General features: G+C 37.5%; 2 protein-coding genes across 4 annotated transcripts in view; both read left to right on the top strand.

Annotated features, from left to right (window-relative positions):
- Positions 1-7,530, top strand: part of LOC148732155 (uncharacterized) — a 29,769-nt gene extending 22,239 nt beyond the window's left edge. For both annotated transcript variants that reach the window (XM_088759180.1, XM_088759181.1), the window contains exons 41-53: positions 758-829; positions 920-991; positions 1,070-1,141; positions 1,308-1,379; positions 1,617-1,688; positions 2,038-2,109; positions 3,005-4,065; positions 4,356-4,546; positions 4,780-4,951; positions 5,292-5,352; positions 5,631-5,823; positions 6,296-6,475; positions 6,944-7,530. In XM_088759180.1, coding sequence (XP_088615306.1) covers positions 758-829; positions 920-991; positions 1,070-1,141; positions 1,308-1,379; positions 1,617-1,688; positions 2,038-2,109; positions 3,005-4,065; positions 4,356-4,546; positions 4,780-4,951; positions 5,292-5,352; positions 5,631-5,823; positions 6,296-6,475; positions 6,944-7,063 — 2,410 coding nt within the window. In that variant the 3' untranslated portion in view covers positions 7,064-7,530. The remainder of the gene's footprint in view (positions 1-757; positions 830-919; positions 992-1,069; positions 1,142-1,307; positions 1,380-1,616; positions 1,689-2,037; positions 2,110-3,004; positions 4,066-4,355; positions 4,547-4,779; positions 4,952-5,291; positions 5,353-5,630; positions 5,824-6,295; positions 6,476-6,943) is intronic.
- Positions 7,531-12,930: 5,400 nt separating this feature from the next.
- The window catches only part of LOC111343650 (uncharacterized), a 42,051-nt gene continuing 28,962 nt past the window's right edge, over positions 12,931-26,019 (top strand). Inside the window, exons 1-16 of one of the 2 annotated variants that reach the window (XM_088759179.1) lie at positions 12,931-13,224; positions 14,014-14,121; positions 14,892-15,148; positions 15,647-15,770; positions 16,076-16,189; positions 16,420-16,667; positions 17,048-17,162; positions 17,449-17,574; positions 18,050-18,309; positions 18,648-18,738; positions 19,569-19,958; positions 20,384-20,815; positions 21,135-21,761; positions 21,998-22,303; positions 24,604-24,891; positions 25,130-25,537. In XM_088759179.1, coding sequence (XP_088615305.1) covers positions 13,125-13,224; positions 14,014-14,121; positions 14,892-15,148; positions 15,647-15,770; positions 16,076-16,189; positions 16,420-16,667; positions 17,048-17,162; positions 17,449-17,574; positions 18,050-18,309; positions 18,648-18,738; positions 19,569-19,958; positions 20,384-20,815; positions 21,135-21,761; positions 21,998-22,303; positions 24,604-24,891; positions 25,130-25,537 — 3,994 coding nt within the window. In that variant the 5' untranslated portion in view covers positions 12,931-13,124. The remainder of the gene's footprint in view (positions 13,225-14,013; positions 14,122-14,891; positions 15,149-15,646; positions 15,771-16,075; positions 16,190-16,419; positions 16,668-17,047; positions 17,163-17,448; positions 17,575-18,049; positions 18,310-18,647; positions 18,739-19,568; positions 19,959-20,383; positions 20,816-21,134; positions 21,762-21,997; positions 22,304-24,603; positions 24,892-25,129; positions 25,538-26,019) is intronic. The other variant, XM_022950832.2, reaches the window with a different exon arrangement.

Here is a 26,019-nt window from a genome sequence, read left to right on the forward strand (position 1 = left end):
AAATGTCCCTAGGCCGATAGGGACATTCCTCTCCACTGCTTCATTTAAGTCAACATCTTGGAGGCATCTCAAATGACAAGATCAGGGGGACGTGGTTGCTTGTTTGATTGGAGAGATAGTGGGCTAGGTTGACAACGACTTCCCCGCTGAATACGAAAGCTTCTCAGGATTGATGCAAAGTACAAATCAGAGTCGGGTTTTCAAAGCTGGGTTAAGATAACCCAGGATTAGTATAAAATTTGATTTCAGGTCTGAAAGTTCAAAAAGAAAATTTAGTTTAATTCGTTTTGTTTACAATTTGATTATTAGAGGCTCTAGGAAGGATATGGACAATTGTTGTGAAAAGGCTCTTTAAGAGAGAAATTAAGAAGCCTGGATTTAAATTTAACCCCGAAGCATCGCTATTAAATCTTCAATCAACCGGGCCCATTGCTTCAGAGGTTTTCTCAATGCATCTATATCGCATTATAATTTTGGTTTGATCAACTGAGTTGATAACTTATTTTCGCAACCGTACAGAGTCCAAAAGCTGACGTTTCATTCACTGCGACGAAGGGTTAACGCTCGAAACGTCAGATTTTGAACTCCTTACGGTGGCTAATCTTCCAGGTGACAAAACAAAACAATTCTTTGTGACTCTCATCCACGCAGCTTCAAAGTTTCTATAGAAACTTACCCACCTTTATTCATTGGTCTTGCATTATGTTGAAAGGAACTTTTAGAACCTTACTAAAGGTTTTTCTTGTGTTCTCTGCAGGAGACTGAATTCTAATTTTCTTCGAACTCTTCCTATTGGAGCGTTCAGCAAACTCCCTAATTTACACGTCCTGTGAGTATCTCTAAATATAGTCTCATTCTTGCACATTAAAACGAAGATCGACAGGAACTCGATTGAATGAGCTTATTTCTTTTATTGCAGTGATTTAGGAAGAAACCTTCTTAGCAGTATCAGAAGTTGGGTGTTTGATGGACTGTCAAATTTGCATGTTTTGTAAGTGCTCATTTTCAGTAAAGGTTAAAAGCTGACAAAGATTGAGAAACTTCAAAAAACTCTTGATTTTTTTTTAAGGAGTTTACGTGCAAATCAACTGACGGGATTGCAGTATGGCGTTTTTGACAACAAGAGCAATATTACCCATTTGTAAGTAAACTGAGGAGTTACTGATGAATTTTCTTCTAAGCCAATCGCTTAGGTCATATCTAAGCTTTTCAAAACAAACCGTAGGGTTAAGATAAGGAATTAAGTTACAAAGAGACGCCATACGTCTTACTTCATACTCTGATATCTGATTTCTAATTTCTATAAGGTACCTTCAGGAAAACAGGCTAACGGTATTGCCAAATGGCTTGTTCGAAGATCTCTCCAGACTGGAAGTCTTGTGAGTGCTGAACTGAGCTAATACTTTCTCAGATTATTTCATCTGTTGTAAATAAGGGGAAAAAGGATAACTTATTGTGGAAACCGTAATAGTTTTGTTTGTGGGATTTTGATTGTGCTTATTGTTAGAATCAGGCTGTAAAGTGACGATAAGATACACCTGAATGGGTTTTTAGCTGAAAAAAAATTCGCCCATGAATCATGCTGAGGTTTCTGTTCAATGTTTCTTGTTCGACAGATATTTAAGCAGCAATGAGCTGAAAACAGTGACAAGGAAAACCCTTCAAGGGCTAAGTGCATTAAAATATCTGTAAGTAATTGGAATTGTCAGCCTTGAGAAAGTATTTTTGTGGAAATACATTTTTACTGAAGAGTTGTGTAAGTGTAATGTACGTAGAAGTAAATGAGGTCAGTGGTGAAAGCGCAATAGCTTCCTGAGCTGGATCATTCTGAGACTGAACCAGAGGACCTGTGTGGGTAAAAAAACCTTTTGCTCGAGTTCACCCTTGCTCCATGATCAGCATCAGTTTAAAATAATTATTTGTGCAGTGATTTAGTACTATTCTTCTCCATTTCCTCAAGCCTGTGTGCAGATATTCAACTTCTAATAAGAAGGTTTGAACAGATCAATCAGCTGTTCTTCTTGTTTGATAAAACAGATACTTGGACAACAATAGACTCACTAATGTACCTCCAGATGCTTTTAACGACCTGACTAGCCTCAAGTATCTGTGAGTTTTTACGAACTATATTTTAGTGGCTATGTACTTTTGTTGATACAAATGTATACTTCGTAGTGACAGTACTGATCTGTTGACGCAATATAGGTGTATATAGATAATCCAATATTTTATTTCAGTGAGACAAATGTTACGTGCACGAATGACCAAAAAATGTCCGCTAACAAAGCATATATGAAAAAAGACTCCCGAGTACGATATATGGCACGCAACAAAAATGTAACAACAAACAGTTACCCATTTCAACTATCATTTAATTAGTTTTACATTGTCTAATTTACTTAGGTTAAAGATTAAGTTAAGCAGTTCATAAAGCAGGCTTACAATCCTTCATGCCGTGTAAGTGATCGTCGTCTTGATCAACTTCCAATTCCAACCTCCGCCGACTGAAGACCACAGCACTTGGCTTTCTTGATTCATGACTTTCTTTCCGTGTACACAAATTCTTCCGGAGGACTCCATAGTAAACTCTGTATACTCTTTCTTCTTCCTCTCTCGACTATCGTCTTTTTCATCTTTTTCTTCTCTCCGGATATCGCAAGGTCAAAAGGTCATAGCCTTGTCACATCATAGCTTCCACAAGTTCAGTCAGCAAGCCACGAGGGTAAGCCCTCAGGCAAATCTCCTTTATACTTCTCACAAGCCAGCTTTTATACATTTACTTTAGTTATCTAGAATGTTCTATTACTATTTATAGCGTATTTCAAGCTGTACTATTTTTGGAAACTTCTGAGTCACATGAAAGAAGTTTCTGGAATATTACAGATTATAGATAATTCTAGAAAAGTCTGGGATTGCGTGACAGATTCAGTAAAAATAGTTCGATCCTCGTAACACAAACTAATTCAGATGCAAACTGATCTCGTCTTTTTCAAAATCCAAACAGGAAACTAGACCGTTTCATCCTTTGTTGCTACGCTAAGAAATCAGTCGAAGGAGTTACCTGTGATTCTCCAGCTGATGAGTTCTCGAGCTGTGACGACCTAATGAAGAACAAAACGCTTCAGATCTGCATTTGGATTCTGGGAATCCTCGCCTTCCTTGGCAACCTTCTGGTTATAATATGGCGGATCATTGATAAAGAAGAGAACAGGGTTCATTCGTTCTTACTGACAAATCTTGCCGTAGCTGACATGTTTATGGGTGTCTATCTTTTGACAATAGCAATTGTGGACGCGAGATGGCATGGTGAATATTTTAAGCATGACATGAAATGGAGGGCAGGTATAGGCTGTCAAATTATTGGAGTTCTATCCATGCTCTCTAGCGAGGTGTCTGTGCTGATTTTGACAGTCATCACCATCGACAGATTTATCTGTATCGTCTTCCCTTTCAAGTTCAAGCGTCTTACTTACAAGTCTGCCGTATCCACCTGCGCAGCAGTGTGGATACTTGGCATAGTCATCTCCGTGATTCCCATCACTGGAATAAAATATTTTTACGATGAAAGTGGTGATTTCGGTTTTTACAGTCGCTCAGCTGTTTGCCTTCCTCTTCAACTATCCGAAGAAACACCTGCCGGCTGGGAATATTCCGTCTCCTTTTTCATCGGCTTAAACTTCGTTTCTTTCACGTTTATCTTGGTGGCGTATGTCTTAATGTTCTGGACGGTTAAGCGTGCTGCCCGCGCTGTTCGGTCGACGAGTTTGAACAAAGAATCTGCAATGGCCAAGCGACTTATTTTTATTGTGATGACAGACTTCTGCTGCTGGATGCCTATAATTATTATCAGCATTTTGTCTCTGACAGGAAATTTTTATGATCCGCACAAAATTGCCTTCGTGTGGATCGCAGTGTTTGTTCTTCCGTTAAACTCTTCCCTTAATCCAATCCTGTATACATTTTCTACCGAGAGAACGAAACGAAGTTTATCCAGAAAGAGGAAAAATATCACTGGTATGGTTATGAAGACCTTGAATAGTCGCGCTGGAGGTGGATCGAAAAATAGTAAGATTTACTGCTGCAATAAATGTTTCATATATTTTCTATGGACTTCGAAGGTGGTGATATCTTTGAAAAAATTGTAATTTCCTTATTGTATCTTAAATGTTTTTCAAATCTAGCACTTTCAGTGGATTACACGATTTCAAAGTTATCACAAGTTGCATACTTGCAATCCGTCTTGCACTCCTTCCTGTGAAGATCGATTCTGTTATGCAGGTGTATTATTGCTCAATCAAATATTTTCTAGGAGGTTGCATAGTGTTGTCGTGTTATCTTTCCATTTCTATTTCTAGATCAATCTACTATGGACTACTTGAGAACGTATGCTGAAAACACTTTGGTCTCCACTGCCGATTCCAGTCCCCAGCCGGTTATAAGAGTTGTGGAAAAACGGAAACAAAAAAGTAAACAAGTGAACACTAAATTAAAGCTGATCGAAGTAGTGGATATCTTTAAAGATGACACTGCAGGGAAGCGTTCAACTGTAAGTGCCTTTCTTGGGACACAACAGTAAAATTTTGGATAAAGATAACTATTAAAGTAAAGTAAGGTAGGTTTCAAGCGTACACGTATCGTTGTCATCACAGACCAACCTTGTAATAAAATCGATATTTCCGTAGGTACTTTTATCAAATGTCTTTCTATGCAAATACCAAACGATATCACGAGCGAAGAAATTCTGTTACTTCCTCTTTCCGCTGTCTCCTTGTGATGTAGGGTTACGTCACCGCTTGGTGCGAGGAAGAAGGAGTACTTGGCATGGTATTACTGAAGTACTTCGGAAAGGAAATGAAGGAAGACTGGACTCGAGAGATCGATTTAGTACAAGACCTATCTAGTAACGAAGATCCGCATGACAATCTTCTTCATTATCGCTGGCACTCTAAAGGCAAGTAGCCATCTTTATTATAAAGAAATACATCCCTCATTTCATAGATTTAGCAAAAAGCGAAAAACGAAAATCCACGGGAAATCGAAGATGCTCTGAAAAGCAATAGCATCTTTTTTAAATAGTAATACAATTCCCTTCATGAATGGAGGAGGCCTAGTTGATGGGTTCTTGAATTGAAATTGAAGAATTGGACCTGATGTTTTGCAATACAGGTGGCTAGGTCATGTGTCAGATAGGTGGAAGTAGAAGGAAATACCTAGTTTTGTTTCAGGTAACAGCGGGCTGCTAAACTTACAGGTTGTGTCTGCATTATACCACTGTTGTTGTTGACTTTCAGCGTCTGAACAGAGCATTGAATATGGAGATAAGAAGATCCATGCGATACAAGGAAGTAGTTGGTAAGTTATATCTGGCCAAACCATGAAACTCATGCAATATGTAGCTTTGTTGATAAATTGAACTAAGAACAACGACATGGCTATAGAAAACCTTGAATTATTTCAACTTAGTTTAATTCGGACTTAAGAAATTTGAAGTCCATTGCTTTATCCATGACACTTTCTTACCGTATCTGCTCTTATTGACAATGCGAGTGTAGATTATATTTATTACTCAATGTTTACTCTTACGCTCATCTCTTAACTGGTGGTAATTGATCCCTTCTGAATTTGTTAAGGCTCATTTGTTACGATTTTGAGTCGAGCTCCACTTTGGAAGATTTTCTTTCGGAGAAAGGAATTGTTATCGAATTCGACACAGTATGCGCTGTAGCTTGTGACGTCATCAGCGCCATAGAACGTCTGCTGGATTATGAGATGGCTCATAACAACATCACAACTGGCAACATTTTGATCAGCCAATGTTCAAGAGTAAGTGATTTACTAATTCTTAGAGTCTAAAAAACGTTCGCAGACTTTTGGTAGCATCATTTAGTCGTTAATGGCCGTTCAATTGTTCATGTCTCGCCTACAGTCTCACAATAACTGATAGACGCGTTGTTGTGTCGATTCTAGTCTAATGGGTAATAACAGATGAAAGGTAGAAGGACGTTTTAAATCGTGTCTCTTTTTGAGTTAGAAAAATTTTTCGCAATGATTTCCACTTGAGAAGGTTTAAAAATCGTTTCTAAAGACCTCTTTCAATAGTGCCGGTACCCATTTGATAATTATCTGAAATTAGTCCTCTTGACTTGGCTAACAAAGTTAACAACAATATAGTTTCAGCCTAGAGCGTGGCCAAGAAGGCTTTTAAGCGTGCAAATAAAAAAAAAATTAAGAACTAATCCTCCCATTATGAATGAAGTCCACGAAGCAAATTTTAGAGAATCGACTCGTTTTCCAGGTACCTCCGATCAAAGCCGTTTTGGGTGGATTCTCTCAAGCGTCTACCGTGAATGGTGCAGGTGCGTTCATAAACTCGGCTGTCGACGAGCAGAGTTGCCATGGCCAAGACATTGAGCAGTTTGGACATTTGCTTGCTACCTTATTAGGACACTGCCATGGCTCCAGTGAATACGTTAAGGTAAATACGGTCTAGAAACAGGGCGGTTGATTTGCAAATGGTGATCCCTGTTAAAGTATTCGGTCACGACTAAGCGTTGCTTGAAGATAGTTTACCGTCTTTTAGTTGGTTTTCTTAGCTTTAGTGGACACGATTGAAAGCTGGTATCTTTTTTTTTTCATCTATTTGTAATACTCTATCAATTAATTACGGTGCAGCAAGAGTACGACGAAAAACAGGCCCGACTAGTGCTCAAGACCAGTCTAGTGTATTTCGTCGAGTTATCATACCTCGTAAAGGCCGTTGTTATTTTAAGTTTCGGCACTAGCCTCATAGTAAAAGTGGAACTCTTCTCTCTATCTATGAAAAAGTGACACTGCTTCATACAAAGCTGTGAATAAGCATAGAGTTCTCTTGTGCAGTGCATACACATGAAATTGGCTGATTAAAAAGGAGCTTTCTTTCTCTTGTTTTGTTCATGTTTTGTAGTTGCATGAGATTATGAACCTGTGTTTCGAGGATACCGAGAAGAGGCCTAAAGCAAGTTACATCCGCGATTTATTGGAAGAAACTTGGTGCGCTGAGGGAGTTTGGGATACATACCTATGAGGAAACTAAAAAAAACATTCGAAATTGGTTGCTTCATCACATTTGGTACCGCGTTTGAAGTAGTTGCATGAGTGAAATCGACGATTTTTCAGAGTATTTGGTCAGCTTTTTTACATTACCCTCATTGAAACAAAAAACGTCCATCGACTATTTGCCGAACATGGAAAATTTGCTGTATAGGTGCTCTCTATCATGGATAGGTCGTCGTAGAAGCAGAAAACCACTGCCTTACGAAATGACTACGTAACTATCACATTTGGTAGATTTTAGAAATGTTTGTCGATTCCTTATTTATCAATGATAATGATAATAATAATAATAATAATAGTAATAATGATATTTAAACAGGAAGCTCTCTCTCACCCGTAGGTGATCTACAGAGACGTCCTGATCCAAAATAACATTAAATTGTTAAAAGTAAGTACACAAATTGCAGATATTAAAAGAGTACAAAAGTATGCTATAGATTAGAAGATTTGAAAAATTATTTCTAAACTGACATATAGTGCCAGGGTTCTTCAAGTCACTGTCCAAGGCATTCCAGTCTTTGAAGGCATGATAAGAGGTTCTTTGTTTACCCCTGTTCCGTTTTATTGATGGAAGTCCCAGATGATCTTTGCAACTAGTGTTGTATCTACGTACTTCGCTGTTTCTAGATAATGTACTTCCATTCGCGCATTTATAAACATATAAACAGCGATGGAAGTGCCTGCTGTTTTTTAAATTCAACCAGCCGAACTGATTGAGAGCATGGGTTGCAGAAGAGTACAATGGTTTATCTAGAGTTTTCTGTAAGATAGATGAGGTAAAATGCGCGCTATTGACCATGTTGCGTGTAAAATATGACCATAGTGCGTGTAAACTTAAAGCTATTCTAGAAAAGCAGTAAACCAAACCTTTATAAGTTTACCTTCAGTTGATAATAACCCATTTTGAGTCGATTTTGGGAAAAGGCGAAAAACATTTTTTGATCAGTTGCCTTTTGCTTGTGATGTGAAAGGGTACTTTGCATGGGTTGTTCTGCTGGTAAACGAAATGAAAGTCAGTAGCACATTTTAATGTAACTTTTTGAAAAAGTTACTCGATGCATATGAATAAAGGGTGATAGTTTCGAAAGAAACTGTTTGGGGCTGCGTCTGTGGGAGTAACGAAATAATTTGGATATATCAACAAAGTTGAAGTGTTAAATTCGCCACCGTAACGATTGCAAAAGCTGACGTTTCGTCGCTCCGACGAAGGGCTAACGCTCGAAACGTCAGCTTTCGAAATCATTACGGTGGCCAATTTATCACTTCAACTTTGTTGATATATCCAAATTATTCCGATGCATATGAAGTTTGTAAGTATTAATTAATTCAGGGGATGAAACACCCAAGGCCTCCAAGGAGACGTGCCGGTCCTTTTTTTAATTTCGATCCAGCATCATAAGTATCGATAAATCAATCAACTAACGAAAATAGACTATGCGTAATTCAAGTCACAATGATGATGAAAATGATGAAACCGATGATGATCATGAGAAAGGATAGTGATAATAATAACAATAACAATAATTAACAACTATTTACTGATGTGGAGGTGGTTAGTGGTAAATATCCACCGCTAACCACCGACACTGAGGTGAATAGTTGTTTTAGTATATACTAAAACACTGAGATAATATACACCACCAAAAATTGATTTTAATTCATACAATCCAGCAACGATTCCAAAATATTTACGCGCTGAAGTGAACAAGTGAGGTTACGCAAGATTAATTTGCATTTGTAAACAAAACCTTTCTCAGATACAAAATATATGAACTTCATATATCCATTGTATCTGATTTATCATCACGGGTTTCTTACGAATCAACTTAACGGCCTGCTCCCAGTTGGCTTGCTAGCTCAATTGGTAGAGCGCTGCACTAGTATCGCAGAGGTCAGTGGTTCGAATCCCGTACAGGCCTGATTTTTTCAGGTCTGATTTTCGCTATTGCATAAATAGCGCTATCTACTGCGAAGGATCGTGCATCATACTTAAAACCTTTCTCATTGGTTTTTATCGATAAACTCCGGGTTAAAAACTCAAACCATTACCTTTAAACACGGCCAAACCAAATTTAGTCGCTTTCTTAGTGTTTTCAGGGACTGCTTCGTCGTTAATTTGAGAGATTTCTTCGCTTGTCACGGATGCAAACCGAAACGTTATTTTTTCCCGAGTTGCGCCGAGGTAAATAGCAGACATTCGGAGCTTGACTAGCCAATCAGAGCGCGCCTTCAACGCTATCCACTGTTTTAGTTTCCACTACTAATAATTATTATCATTAATAAGTATGATAGTACTGATATTAGTAAGCCTTGTGTTGATATAAAACGCTCGAACGTAAAATTCGCATTCTCATGCGCACTGTTCTTTTTCTGAACATCTGTAAAATATCTCAGTCGAAAAAAATTGTAAAACAATCGTAAAGACAACCGACTTCGATGAGCGCCTTTATTATGAACTCTACGGGCGGAAATGCCTCTTTAAAAAGATCCTTTCCGTCTTTTAATAATATAATGATTAATGATTTGAACTCATTATGTTTGTTCAGTAAGAGCAGAATCACTTCCATCTTGATTACACGGTCGCCTTAATGATATTGTTGGCGGCCCTCGTGGAAAATTTTGCAAAATAGTCTGTATACAACGTGCAGCAAAGACATTATGTTTTACGTGTAGAAGCAGGAGAAATCGTGGTTGTTTACGTATACTTTTATAATGTATTTCAATGCAGTAAGATCAATACAGTAAATCGATGAACTACTTCTGCTTAGTCATACTCACGGTCGAGTAGCCAATGGTAAAGTCTTTCATTATATTCAATGTCTAAGTAATGCCTCATGCGAACAATTATCTGTAATTTTTTATATTGCTAACTCGAAATGACACCTCTTAAAAAGTTCGCTGCTAGCAAAATGCAATATCGGAGTAACCCCAACAAGTTTAGGCGCATAGATTTCTCGCTTCTTTTAATCAGTTTCTTTTTGTAAATACTTCGCTCTAATAAGTTTTAACTTGCGTTTTTTTTTGTTTTTTTTTCCTCTTCAAACTACGTTTCTTATAGCATATTTTTTCCTATAAATTCACCTATTTTCTTATTCATATGAATATATTTAGATAAAGAAATTTTATTTTTGGAAAGCCTTGTTCAAACATCATCCAGTTCTTGATTAATTGGACTCCTGTCAATCATCAAAATCTTTTAGCACTCAAAGAAAATCTTAAAATTTTCCCTCTCCAAATAACACATTAGCACTCAACCCAATACCATTAATAAAGGCAGGTGGGTGCTTTTCGGCTACACTTGTGCTTGCCTGATGCCAAGCACTTGGAACAAAGCTAAACCGTCGATGCGTGCACTGAATTTCAAGATTAAACTGACTGAATAAAATTCCCTCTAAGGTAAGGGTCATACTCTTCTGGAGTATATTTGGTTTACTTGATAGGATTATTGGCAAAAATTTAGCATATTCAAATAGGTTATATTGGCTTAGATCGCATGGCTATGGAACAGGATATATGATCGTGCTCCCAAAAGCGACTTTTAAGGTTACCGTGCACCTTCAGGGGTGTCTCGCGTGCAAGCGATGTAGCGCGTCCAGTTTAAACTGTATATATCTAAACCCCATATCAAATTAAAGCTCATAGGACTGGCTCTCAGACTATACCAAATATTTTTAAAAAAAATGAGTTGTCGAATTTTTCACGACTTCTAAATGCGAGCGCCGGAATCCCTTTTTGAATGTTACATGTCAAAGCGAATTTTGTTTTCCGTTTATTTAATGTGTTCCTCCGTTTCCGGGGCCAAAGCGCTTAAAAAATGTGTCTGCGATTTGCCATATTCAATTTCAGTGAAAAGTTAGAGAACATTTTTGAAATAGGATTGAAAAAATGTGGAGTGATCGTGCAAAAATCGCTCTTAAAAAAAAAAGGATTTAGAAATAAAAAATTCGGAGACACATTTTTGCTGTTTATGTGTAAAGCTAGGTACTATCAAAATTTGAGAGCAATCGAACAAATTCCCTTTGACTTGTAGCTATTAAATGGTAATTCGGGCGCTCGCATTTAGAAGTCGTAAAAAATTCGATAATTAATTGTTTATTCAAAATTTTTGGTATAGTTTGATAGCTAGTCGTATAAGCTTTAATGTGAAAGAGGGATTTAGATATCTACAGTTTAAAACGGACTCGCTACATCGCAGCGCAGCCGATTAAATCGTGACAGACTCAAAAAACAAAAAAAAATAGAAAAAAAAAAAGAAAAGAAAAGAAAAGAAAAAGGAAAAAGAGGAAATAAAGAAAGTCATTCGGCGGATTTTTTATTTCCTTTTAAGCTTTTTTCTTGAGGGAACTGCAATATTGCTCTATCAATCTGCTACTTTCAAACAGAAAATATCCCTTTTTTTTCGGAAAGAAAACAATATTACTACTTGGTGTCGGAGTTTTAACCTAACCTTATGATCTCTCTTTCTTATTTTATTTCCCATTTTCTTTCTTTACTTTTTTTTCAGTGGATTAGTTTGTTGTTGTGTTTTGTTTTGTTTAAAATCGCCTGATACTGCTAAATTTCTGGTTTGTCAGTCTTTCGCTTTTCGAGGTATTACTACCAGGCGCGTTGCTTGGTTATAAATATGTGCGTTATTTACAGAACAGCTCCGTCATAATATTTAAAGATAAATTTTTCATGTTGCGAAACTGCGTTAGCTTCGAAAGATAGGAAACACAGAAAAGGCAAGGATTTCCAAGTAAGTTAACTGGTAACAGGCGGAGAAGATAAAAATATTGATTGCAAGATGACGAGCTGACAAATTTTGAATCATTTCTTGCAAAGTGAAAGCCGTGACGACGTTGCTTCCGTATATTTCACGGTTTCTGCTGGTAGTTCCTGTTGGTGTCCGTTTCTTGTTAAATGAGTATGGCTTTCCCTTCCTCCCTTCTTTATTGCAGTAGTGCACCTGATACCTTTATAAGTTCACTTGGCCTATAGTGCCAATAACAGAGAACGAATTGCGCAAGCGAGCTTTTTTCTCTGTTCTTCCAGGCAATTGAACTAAAGTGCGAATCCTTTAAGAGTGCTCTCTGCTAGTAAATTGAGAAATTCTGGGAGAAAAATGCTCAATAATCTACATAAATAAGGAAGAATGAAAAGCGAAGACGTTTTAACAGGAATTGTTAAATTCAAATGATCATGGCGGCGTGCTTTAATTTTAAATTTGTTTTTGTTTTTGGAATACATCTCATATATTTATGAAAGGATACATTAAAAAACTAAAGAGTTATCAATCGATACTTTCTGAGACTCAAATTATTAACCGCAAAATGTTGCGTAACATACGATTCTCGCTCTTGCAAAAGAAATTGATACTTTCCCATACAAATGCCAGGAGATTAATCGTGACTCGTTTGTCACTTGAACAAGCAGCTGCTTACATTTCAATTATATACAGCCAGCCTGGTTTGAAATTTATAATTTTAATTTCACAACTCTAATGTGTCTCTTGATGTGTAGTCAAGTGCTCTCAGTCATCCAACTAAACTATTAGCACCTGAAACCTCGATCATTCGCCCTCCTTACGGCTTGTAGAAGACAGTTCCTAGTCAACAGACATCCACGATGGTGTTCCAGTGATCAACGCCTCTGGGCAGGTTATTTTAATTATGGTTTTCTTTTTGACACCTTAGTGAATCCAAATGGCGGTGATTGCCCACCCACGTCTAATTAAAGGAAGGCACCGCGGTTAATAGCGCTCAAAGTTTGAGACAGGCTGACACTTAGCCCAACCCTCCCCCTTATTTATCATTCACAGCATCTCATCTTTGTCTGTCCGCTACTCTGCTGACTCACGTATCCTCTCTGCATTTTGCTTTGTTAGGGTATTGGTTTCAGAGGGTCTCTATAACCTTCGCATTTAGAGAAACTCTCTGCTATCCGGACGCATTGGTTATCGAAAATTGTTGCCCATCAAATATCCTACAACTCTTGAGACTGCTCCATTGGATCTAGGCCTCTCTTCCAGAGAGTGCATCGACCGCCCAGAAATGGAGCTATTTCTTCGGTCTAGGCAATTTCTCGTTGAGTTTTTTCAGCTTGCAATTGTCTTTCTTGTCATAAAAGGCTGCGCATTTGAATACCTTAAAGGTAAGATAAGTTAGAATAACTCTTGCTCCCTTAAAGTGATTCATTTTTAGGCTTATTTGCTATACTTCTGTTTTTATCCATTTCTCTTTGATAACTCAGTATGTCTGGTTTTGGAACTTTCGCACAAACATGAACGGTCTCACACATTCTTTGTATTTTTCCCAAACCTACCGTAAAAAAAAAAATGTATTCCCCCTGTTGTTTTAAACGACCAAGTTGATGAATTTTCGAGATAGTTTATACTTGGGATAATTTGAAGTCAGCTTAAACAAACAAAGGAAAGAGCCATCCATTTCCTTTTAGAATATCGAGAGTTTCTAACCTTTCCACTTCAAAAATGCAATATGAAAAACAAACTTAATTTTCTTAGATCTCACTTTTTGTCACTTCGACTTCAAAGACTTATAGAAATTATCTTCAACGGTGATTATTGCAATACAAAGTTATTAAAAATTCTAAAAGCAGCAGATATTTTAGAACGATCTTGTTTTAAGACAAGACCAGCTGTCTTCGGTGTCTCAAAGTTCATTTGACCCTCCTCTTTTACCACAAACTCTTGGGGAAATAAGTTACGATGTAAACAAGATGTAGCGACATACACTGATCATGAAACGTGCTCGTTTGTCTTCTAGTCATTTAATTTTTTTGGACTTTTAAAAGAAAATGAAGAGCCTCATTTTTCAAAACTGTTGGTTGGGATGAATTGCGTGTTAATGATTCTATGATTCTTTTTGGAAACGTTAAATCCAGAATTATTTTCTAAATCCAGGGTCTCTTTCTTCATTCAAGGAAAGTGTACCTTCGATGAGAACACATTCTGTAGCTGGTATAACGAGAGATACACTGATCATTTTGATTGGTCCCTTTGTCAAGGAAGTTCTCCCAACAATCGAACAGGTATAGAGATAAGTTTTTCATTGAACTAATTTATTCTTGTTTTTCTCGTTACCACGTTACCACCAATGGCGTAGCTCCACTTTCTGCACACACACACACACACACACACACACACACACACACACACACACACACACACACTAACGTTTTAAACGTCAGTTTTGAAACTCTTTACGGTGGCCAATTTACATTATCAACTCAGTCGATAAAACCAAGTTACCTTTATTTCATATCAGCACTATGTATACTACCCAGTCCAGATTATGGAGACGTAAAACGTAAATATCAAAGCTAGCTAATCACCAAAAATATTCCACGAATTAATCCGCTACCTTAGGTGTTTTAGTTAAAAAATGGTTTGAAAAGTCGCCATTGATTTGATTTAGTTTTCAGGAACATTTTCATTAAGTAACATTACGGAGTATGATATGACACAAGTTACTCATATGAGCAGCAGAGGAATAAAGTTGCTTGCAATGAGATAGAAGACCTTCAGCGGAATGACTAATGTCGATTTACAGTGCGATAATATACAGAAATCTGCGATTATGAGAGCACTTGGGCGTAAGTCATTTTGGTACAATCGGTAATCTAACAAATACCTAATCTCATGAAGATTATAATAAAAGTTAAAGCGATGATATCACTATGATATTTATAAACTCCATTGAAATCCCTTTTGGACGAAAATAAACTGTGCTGAAATCCACAAGTACTTCCGTGATAGCCAAATACGTGCTAAAAGTAAAATTTTCCTTTATTTCCCAAAGGAAATGGCGCTTACATTAACATCGAAACGTCATCTCCACGTAAGTATAGTGAAAAAGCCAGGCTAAACAGTCCCTGGAAGACAGGCCCTCAGAAGATGGAGTTTTTCTATTCCATGTACGGTAGTACCGTGGAGACTTTGACTGTTTATGTCAAAATCAACGGCAGGGAACATCTGGTATGGAGTCGCTATGGAAACCAGTTATCAAACGACTGGATCAAAGGCTGTGTGACTTTAAACTATCGTGGACCTTACCAGGTACAATTTTTCCTTTTTGCTTGGTTTCTTAAGATAAATTCTCTGTATTATCGTAGTTGGCGGCTATCAACTGCATTTTCGAACTTTAGAAATTGTATCGCCAAATAAGTGGTAAAACTTCGAATGCATCATATTTGTTTTGTTTTTGTTTTTGCTTTTGTTTTTGTTTTTGTTGTTGTTGTTATTGTTATTGTTGGGTTTTTTTTTCCAAAATTACTGATTTCCACCTTCTTTTGGACCAACGAAATAATGTCTGTCTTTAGAAATGGTCCATGAGCTTAAAACCTCTTCTTCCCATAGATATATTTTACCTTAATGGAACTATCGAGTAGTGTAGCAAACCAGGTCTCCAATTAGTGATTAATGCCCCTTAGTAGAATGTGGTTTTCGTTTTCATTAATTAAAATTTAGAAAAAAGAAACAAAAACTAAAACAAAGTAGACGAGTTCTGAGAGACGAATTCGATTTTAATTATTTGCATCTTTTCATTTATTTCAGGTTATAATTGAAGGAGTAGCGGGTATATCGAATGCCTCAAATATTGCCATTGATGACCTCAGCTTCATTAAAAACCTGAGTTGTGTTTCTGATGGTAAAACCCCTCCAGAGGAAATATTCCAAGGTAAAGGCTCATGTTATAGCGTGTTTGATGTCTAACGGTTACTTAACCTGAGCGTCGAAAACAGTTACTTGAACTGTGGGTTTTATTTTGCTTCCTTTGCGCAATCTGCAATGATCAGTTGGTTTAAAGAAGTCTGGTTAACTGGAAAGGCAATACAAAATATGTAACACTGATTTCTACCGCTATCGTAATGGGCTTTAATTTTGTGGACAAAAGTTAACGGCATAAACGTTTATCACATAGAGGAATAGAAAAATGAATAGACAAGTCTTAGATTCATTATGCTTTTATTTTTGTAACTCCAGTAAACTGCACATTTGATAAAAGCTTTTGTGGGTGGCGTAGCTTGTTGTTGTCATCAGGCCACGTTGGCTGGGAGAGAACGGGCAACGAAACTGGACAGAGCGGAGATTTTGCTGGTAAGTAAAGTTTCCCAAAGAATTTACTTTCTTATTGGATTCAACGCTGGATTCGGATTTTAAAGCGAAGTAGAGCTAACGGTAATTACTGCTGGAGCTTTGTTGCAGTGGTTAATTTCCATCCATTCAGTTCATTCTTGAGAAAAATTTTCAAAATTGCAGGCGCACATGTTTTGGATTGAGCGCTGTCTTAACACTTTCCTAACATTACTTTATAATTTTACACAAAGGAAACTTCATTTACTCATCTCAACCTACCAAAGAAAATCAGTCCACCCTTTTGTTGAGTCCACTTATACTGGGACCAAAGTGTTTTGGATTCTCATATCACATGTCTGGGCGAAACATTGGAAGACTTGATATTTTGCTGCAAGTCAGGGGGCAGCAAGGGTATTACTTGATGTGGCAGAAAACAGGAGATCAGGGAAACAGCTGGATACAAGATAGCATCGGTATTGGCTACACCGACGAATTTCAGGTAGGAAACGAAAATGTGAAGGTAAATCGTTAGGAAAAAAATAGATTTACACAGCTACACAGCTACAAAAGCATTCCTTTTCTACAACTTGAACTTGTTAAGGTATATGGGAAAGAGTCTGTTTTTATTTTTCTCTTTCAAGTGGTGTGCTAGTTCTCTGCAGGCATTGCAGGATATCCCTGGCACCCATTCGTACCTCTGACTAAAGAGAACCATCATCAGAATCGCTACTTAAACGACTGTCTTGCACACTAACAGGTCGCAATGAATCGGTTAGACCACATGGATTTCTAGAGCGCATTTCGTCCACAAATTTTCACCCATGATTACTTGGTACTAAAGAGAACTAAACCCTACATATATTTTTTCTGCTGTTACAGATTATTCTGAAGGCAGCTGTCGGTAAGAATCTCACAAGTCGTATAGCTTTGGATGACTTCACATTAACTGATGGGCTGTGCGACGATGAAAGTGAAGTTAACAGCAATCGACAAGGTTTTCCTCTCGTATCTGCCATAGATGATCACTATAGCTTACACATATCCATTAACATAATAGCTGCATCTTCTAATATTTACGTGATGTCTCGAGAACAGATCACCGTTTTAAGGCCTTCTTATTCTTAGTAACCTGACCGTTTCTTCCTAGGTCGATTTCAGGGTATCATCTATTGTTGCAAGCTCTTTATTAGGAGTTATTTTGTGTTTCTGTTTGTATCGGAATTTCGTTGCATAAAGAAGCAGAAATCTTTCGTAACATTATTCATGTTCTTATACCATAGGGAACTGTAAATTTGATAGGAACTTTTGCTTTTGGAAGAATGATTTAAATTTCATTTCAAAGTGGGCTCTTCGTGGAGACAGAGCACCAAAGTATCCCACCGGACCCAGCAGTGATCATACATCAGGTAATACATGACTTAAATTAAATTACTATAGATCAGTGGAAAAGATTCGAGCTAATCTTTAGTTGTCTATTAGTCATACTTTGTTTCGATAAACTATAGTTGTGTAGCTTGGTTTTTGGTATTTTTTCTTTCCTTTTACCAAGAAAAGCGGAAGATAAAATGTGCATTTTGTAGTGGACATATTATGAATAAAACATTTCATGATGTTCCCCAAATTTACTACTCCCTTTTATCATAAGATCGCTCTTTTTTACTTGAAAAGGATTCATTAATGGTGATCAATGCAATTTTCAATTGCAACCATTTTGATAATCGTTTAGGCTGATAAAAGTGGAGTAAAAGGAAAAATTATAAGTTAAACTACATAAGAACGTTATCTAAAGTTGTCGAGGTCAGCATTTACCCTTTACAGTTCGATATTTATTTTACGATTCATTTGCATAATGTCATTGTAATTTCCTTTCCTTTAATCAAGGGACTGGATTGTACATTTATATTGATGCCTCAAGTCCTCGCCAGCCTGGAGACACAGCGAGGCTTACAAGTCCATGGATGCGGGGACCGCAATGCATGACTTTCTTCTATCATATGTTTGGTTCAGATATGGGCTGTGTCGTTATGTACATAAGAAAGCGGGCTGCAAAAAAGCTAAAACCAATATGGCTGCGTTCGAAGGATCAGGGAGACCGCTGGATACAAGGCCAATTAAGTATTGAAAACAGCTTCACGTATCAGGTAACATAATGTCTCGACATTTGATCCGAGCTTTATTTTCTGTTGTCACAAAGAATGTTTTCTAAAGCCCGCTTCTTCAATCGCATCGGGTGAGCCGCAGCTAGGTGTCAGGTTCATGCATGAAAATGATTTTACATATTATTGAGGCAAAGTTGCTGAGATGTCATATCAAAGTTGGGTTAGTACGTGAAAGAGGCTGAGCACACCACAACTGAGCAGCATATATTACAGACTTATTAAAAAAAAGCATGTTAATTGTCATTTAGCAGTCAAATTTGTAATGCCGCTTTTTGCATCGTTTAATGTCACAGTCTCTATTTTGTTACTTGCTTTAAAAGATAATTATTGATGGCATCAGAGGAGGCGGTGACTCAGGTGATGCAGCCCTGGACGACTTCACTTTTCAAAGAGGACCTTGCCAGCAAACAGGTACACCAGTGAAACTATATCGAGGTCCTTTGCGCTGATTTTGGCTTACCAAGGTTATTTGCACACGGATTTCTCCTTTCTGTGTGGGTTTTTTATTTCTGCCATTATTAAATTTCGGTTTGTCTCTCATATATACTTCGAAAACGTTGCAACGAAAACTTTATATAAAATGAATACCTTTTTTCTCATAAAAAAAGTGTATCGTTTTGATGAGAACGGAGAAGGAATATTCATTTGATATATATTTTCAAACTGCAACGTTTTTGAAAACGGGCGTCTACATATATTTTTCTCTTTTTAAGTTATCACTAGAAATTTTTTAACAACAGGATGAATCCAAAGATGTTTATGACATCTTTGAATCAGATCGAGACCTCCCATTTCTTTCTATAGAGAGTATCTTTGTTGAGAAGCCTGTATCCGATTTTGAAATACATCTGTCTGTTAACCTAATTCAAAAAAGTGGGGAGCTTTATTGTTGATTTTGATACGAATTTTAAAGCTTATTTGAATGCTGAAAAAATAATAATTATCCTTCCCGCCAAAATAAAAGTCTCCTTATAATTGCTCTTCTAATGTTCTACTGCGTTTTATTCCCCTTTGATAACAATTCTGTAATAAAGGCTGATAGTTTCGAAAGAAACTGTTTGGGGCCGCGTCGGCGGGAGTAACGAAATAATTTGGATATATCAACAAAGTTGAAATGGTAAATTGGCCACCGTAATGATTACAAAAGCTGACGTTTCGAGCGTAAGCCCTTCGTCGGAGGGCGAAATCTGTAATAATGCTACCTATTTAATAATATAATTTGCTTTTATCTTTCATTTAAGATGAAACCACGTATTACGTTTCTTCGTACATGGGTAAAGATTACAAAATTTCCTCTAGACCTTCGGAACACAGTCTCTACTCCGAAGAATTCCGTTTCACTCTCAAACATCCAAGAGGACTTCTGAGAGAAACCTTGTATTTCGTCTACTCTAAAGCATCCAGAAGACAAAGTTTCTTCAGGAAAAAACTAGATTTGTCTGACTACAATAACTATCCACTGGATGTAGTTGTCCTTAATGACAAAAGATCGTCTCCAAGTTGCAAGAAGATTTATTTGATCAAAAGGGAAAACATGGGACCAATCATAAGCCTGGAAGACTACAGTGACGTGGATCGGTGCAAAGGAAAAATCAAATTCTCTTTTTGTTCTTTTAAAGTAACTGAACCAGGTAGGAAAATTGTGTACGCTTTCAACGGAAACGGAAATTATAGGAAGACAAATATTGACGCAAACGGAGGTTATGGCGAGATACTTGTCCTGTGATTTTCCATCATGTGATGTAAAATAGTCGGTGAAATCGCCCGAAAATTAATGGGTGCGTGATAATGGTTGATATATCCAGTAAAAATTTTTAGCCCCATTCTGCTTTACTAAATATAGCTATAGTTTTACAAGACATAAAATTACCTTATGGATTCGCTCGTCTCGAAGCGATGTAATCAATTGGAAAAGTATTTTGACCAGTTGATGCTAGCTTGTTTTTTTTTTTAAAAAAAGCACAAATCCGAAACAAAATAGCTAGCAAGGTACATACATTACTCTTACATCTGCTAGATTTAAGAATGCTTGAAAAAGGTTTTGTTTTATTTTCAGAAAATCATTTGACTTCTGGATGTCAGCCCGGTTGGTTCAGAGTGGGAAAATCTTGTTTCATGCTTTATTTTGGATCAACTTGGGAGTGGCGCTTGGTAAGATCTTTGTGCCACGAGAAAAACAGCGAAATTGCCACCGCCAAAAGCGTTGATATCTTGGAAGCCCTTGCCAATCAGAGGAAACACCTCGAATCTGAAGACTTCGATCTTTTTCTTGGGCTAGAGAGCAAGTTACGCTGGACTTGGTTAGACGGCGAAAAGGTTTCAAACGCACAAAAACATTTGTGGAAGCCTACGGAACCGAATGGTGATGGCAAGTGTGGATCTCTGTCGAGATTTCTTGGTTGGGATTCAACTTGGCGTGGGTATGGATGGGGCTGGAACGACGAGCTTTGCACCAGTCGTAAGGGATACATTTGTGAGGAGCCACTAGGTACGTTTCTTAACAACTTGTAATAACAATTTCTAATCAATGTGTCTATTTGAATGGCACATGGATTGGAGATACTTTCGAAGACCAAAACAGTGTAACCCTTCAAGATAACAGCACTGAGTGATGTTTTCGCTTTTGTTTAGATATTGTCTCACAAAAAATCCAATTTAATCATCTTAAGCGATTATTCTGTAGTTGATCTTGTTTCAGAAATGTTTGATTACGCTTTAAGGATATTAAAATGTCTCATAAACGTTACGACGTTTATCGCAGTATTCAGAATGTGTTTGAATAATCCATATTTTCCTTCTGGTTTAAGATGTTTCTATTCCTGTGGCTCTTTTCTTCGTGGGTGATACCAACAAAACTGTGGACCTGAGTCCTGGGGGAACCAGTATTGCTGTGTTAAGTGACATCGCCTTGGCACCGGATCCTTTCGGAAATCCAAATAGCTCCTTGTTTTTGGGAACTAGCAGTAGCCATGTGGAATTGGAAAATCACGGAGAAATTGATACAAGGTTTTCTATGAGTGTATTCGCTTGGGTGCATCTTAGTAATTCTAGCACTGGTCCAATAATAGATTACGGTTGCTCGATGACGGTGTTGCATTCAACCCTCGGAGTTGAAGTCATCTTTAAGGAACGGCACACCTCTAAGAGTTATCTCCTGCATAAGAAAGGCGTTCTAAAAGCAAACTCTTGGAATTTCATTGGCTTTACCTATGAATACTACAGCGGTGTAGCAACTATATGGGTCAACGAGAACATCGTCATAAGAGAACTTCTTTTAGCTAAAATGGAATTAGCAACTTATGAAAATGTTATTGTTGGAGCTTCCAAAAATAGAAAAATGCAATTCCGTGGCCAGATTTCTTGCTTGCAGTTTTATGAACAAGCGTTATCTGTGGATCAAATCATAAAGGTTAAAGCGCGGTGTAATAAAACTGGTAAGTAGGTTTAATTTAGATGTCGGTTATGATGCCCCTAGAGCTGTTCAAAATCAAGTTGAAATCGAAAAGCACAGCAGTGCAAGGTACTCCACAGAAACTCAACAAGCGATTTACCGATTACAAATCGCTGAAAACGTCGGTAAATCCTACCCAATGACGTCATTGGCCGTTAATCTATTTTATAAAGTTGATGCTAAAGAATCTTTTTTATAATGCCTTTTTTTTCTTGGAAGTATCTACACCTTCAGTGGAATACAGAAGTGTTGGATGCTTCGCAGACAAGCGTCATCGAGCGATTCCAACACTTGAAGGAGCGGACCCTATCTCTGCCGAGAAATACGACGAGCGTACGAGAGCAATTGAAAAGTGCGCCCTTGCAGCTCGAAAAAGAGGGTTCACCATGTTTGCTGTTCAGTATAATGGGCAGTGCATGAGCAGCGCAACCGCAGAACAAACTTTCAATAGATATGGTGAGAGTAAGGAATGCAATGCAAATGGAAAAGGAGGATCATGGGCAAACAATGTTTATATCATTCGAGGTTTGTTAATGCATGTAATAATAATAAAAGTCTTTATTAAGCATTCTAAACAACAAACGTGTTTAGTTACAATGATATGAACTCAACAAGTATAAAACTAATGAACTAACTAAATTACTAACTGACTAACTAATAAGAGAACAAACATCTATTAACAAAAGTCCTCTTGAAATGTTCAGTTCTGACAAGCGGGAGAATATAATTATGGCGCCTCTTACGTAGCGTAACCATTGGTCGCTCAAGTGGCAAAAGGTCATCTAAAGCTGTTGTAAAATCGTTGTCGGTGATCTTGGCCCACAACTTCTTATCTTTTAGAATAATAATATTTTCAATCGAAAAAAGCTCTTTACAGTAGCTAAGCTTAAAAGCTCTCTTGAACAGCCTGTCTATGCGACTCAGATACTTATGATAATACGCGCAGCCCCATACTTCTACAGCATATGTAAATATAGGTAGAATAAGACTGATAAAAAGAAGATGAAGATGATCAAGCGGCAGTCCATAGAATTTACAAACACGTAAGATGTACAGACGACTACTGGCTTTCGATATAATATTATCAAAATGTAAATCCCAGTTACACGGATCAGATTGAAAAGTCACACCCAACAACTTCAGACATGGTTTACGCTCTATAGAAACCAGAGGAGCAGGTAAGGCCATAGTGGATTTACCTCTAAGAAGCATCTCCCACGTTTTCTTGAAATTTAGTTGCATACGGTTAGCAGATGTCCCTGCGACGATCGATTGGACCTCCTCAGCTGCTGAATTGCCGTTTTTAGCCCGCGATTTTACTGGAATACTTAATGTTAAATCATCAGCATATTTCACAAGTAAATTCTGATTTGGTAGAATGGCCTTAATATCGTTGACCATAATAGAAAATAGTATAGGGCCTAAAACTGTCCCCTGAGGGACACCCCTATTGATATTTAAATAATCCGTAACAATGGCATCAACAACAACTCTTTGTTTCCTGTTTTGTAAAAAACTAAGAATCCAATTGGTCACGTATGGATTTATGTCAAGTGTTTTCAACTTAGAGCAGAGGATATCATGAGGGACCGAATCAAAAGCTTTGCTGAAATCAAAAGAGAAAATTCTAACACAATCAAAACCCGACTCGAGCCATTTCAGCCAAGCATATTGACACTTAATTAAGGCCATTGTCGTATTGTGGCCTTTGCGGTATGCAAACTGGTCAAAGCTAATGAAGTTCTTCATATATTGAGATAATTCTTGTCTGTATACAAGACGTTCAAAAACCCTCATTATTACATTAGTCAGAGAAATAGGCCGCAACTGTGTACAACTTTTAAAGTTGGGCTCTTTAGGCAAGGGAGTTATGTCGGCCAATTTCCAAAGATCAGGCACAATGTGGTTTTCCAAAGAACAGTTGAAAATATGGGTAACAACAGGAGCCAGGTCATATTCTATATTGAAATGGGAGTCAGTGATGTAGGCATAACATTCCATGCGCTTTTTTAGCGAAATATACCTTTAGAGGTTGAAACGTAATTTTTTTAGCGGCTTAAAACTTGTTGCCAAAGAACACGGCAACAACAATAATTATAAAAAACGGATCATTCGATAATGCAATTCAAGACTTTTTATTGGTTTAGTCATTAAAGTATATGAGCCAATATACCATAAGTTAATATCTGTACATTTTAACATCGGGTTTCTTCTTACAAAATAAAGTCGAGAAGATTTGTCTAATATCTTGGGGACGTTTTTGAAATAAAATAATTATTCCACTCGTGCTTGTTGGATATAAGATGATTATTATAGATTATCAACTTCATTTAAAAACCACAACCCAGTCTGAGCAGAAAATGTTTTTTGATTTGGATTTTTCTCCAAAAAGTCGAATCGAAAATCTTCAGTCTTCTTCTATTTGTTTGAAACAATTGGTCGTACATGGACAAACTGCTCTTTTTTTGGATATATCAACAAAGTTGAAATGGTAAATTGGCCGCCGTAGCGATTACAAAAGCTGACGTTTCGAGCGTTAGCCCTTCGTCGGAGCGAATAGAAGGGCTAAAGCTCGAAACGTCAGCTTTTGTAATCGTTACGGTGGCCAATTTACCATTTCAACTTTGCTGATATATCCAAACTATTTCGTTACCCCCACCAAACAGTTTCTTTCGAAACTATCAGCCTTTATTCATTTGCTCATTTTTTGGCCTATCAACGACTACTGATCATTTGTAAGCTCACATTTGTCATAGTGCGCACGTCTAGAGATGTCTCTATTCAATGGTTATACGTGGTAATTGAATTGACTACACTTTAAATAGATTATGTTGATGTCGGATGCTACAGAGATCGCTCCTCGCGTGCAATTGCATCACTCGAAAGAAAAGATCCGCTATTGTCAGGATGGCACAAAGATCGCGAGAACCCTATCGAAAAATGCGCCATAGTGGCTCGCCAAAGGGGCTTCCGTATGTTTGCCGTTCAATATGGCGGGGAGTGTTACAGTAGTTCAACAGCGGAAAAGACTTTCGACAGATATGGCAAGAGCGATAGATGCGAAGGTGACGGAAAAGGAGGAACTTGGGCGAATCGCGTCTATGCCTTTCAAGGTTTGTGACCAAGTTATTGAGCTAAACTTATCAAATTCCTCAGTTAAGACATAAAAAGGTAGTTTGACGGGTTATGTCGAGACTGATATCACTTAATCTCTGGTTCGTGTTTGAAGATTAACTCTTCAATGGGATCTAACATATTTTGATTGGATAAAATTATTTTCTCAATTGTACCGTTGACGTTTAGATTTTCTTTAAAAGTGTAAAACAAACAAAACATTTTTTTTCGTCGTAGCGTCCACTTCGTGGTGCAGCCCCAGCTTTTTTCCATTTCATGGAGGTTGCTTTTCCATAGACACTTACAACAAAGTAAACTGGGAGCAAGCCTTGGAAAGGTGCAAATCTGAAGGAGGCACCCTGGCGAAGATTTCAAGGGAAGGGTTAAGACATGCTTTCTCTGCTATGTTAGAAGGATTCAGAGCCTACCGATGGGATATTAATAACTATTTCATTGGTATGAGGGGCCAATATGACGACTGGACGTGGATTGATGGCACTCCTTTGAATGAATCGTTGTGGGTATCAGGATATCCAAACAGGGACGATAACAGCCTAGGATGTGCTTATCTTTCGGCTGATTCATCCCGAATAAAGAATAGTGCCTGCAAGTCACATAAATACCCGTTGTGTCAGAAAAAATCAGGTAAATTGCAATATGCTTAGCAGTAATATTCATATTTAGGCATGGCAAGGGCATTCTCCGGTAAAGCACTTCTTAGAAAGTAAGCACAGGGCCTATAATCTAAATGCTCTAGAGTAATACGAAAGAAAGAAAGTATCGAAGGCAATAACAGGAAAATAAAGGGAAGATCTGGTGTTGTTTTTATGCCATTTTAACATTTTCATTTGACATATTTATATTTCTTTTCCACGCAATGACATCTAAGTTTTCAAAGGCTTTAGACCAAAAGCTGAGTGGTTAAGTTCTAATAAATATTTTGAAAGTAGAATGCCTTTTTCACCAAGTCAAGATAATTTTCAACCACGTTTCCTCTTTTAGTTAAATGGAAGCAGTTTGCTTTACTTTCACTGGACATAGCTTTATTTTCGTCTCGTGCTATGACATCTCAGCTTTGAAAGGCGATAACCTAATAGCTGAAAGCTCTCTCTTTGTTAAACGGTTTA

The sequence above is a fragment of the Stylophora pistillata genome, chromosome 4, assembly GCF_964205215.1.
Source record: "Stylophora pistillata chromosome 4, jaStyPist1.2, whole genome shotgun sequence".
NCBI classification, from domain to species: Eukaryota; Metazoa; Cnidaria; class Anthozoa; order Scleractinia; family Pocilloporidae; genus Stylophora; species Stylophora pistillata.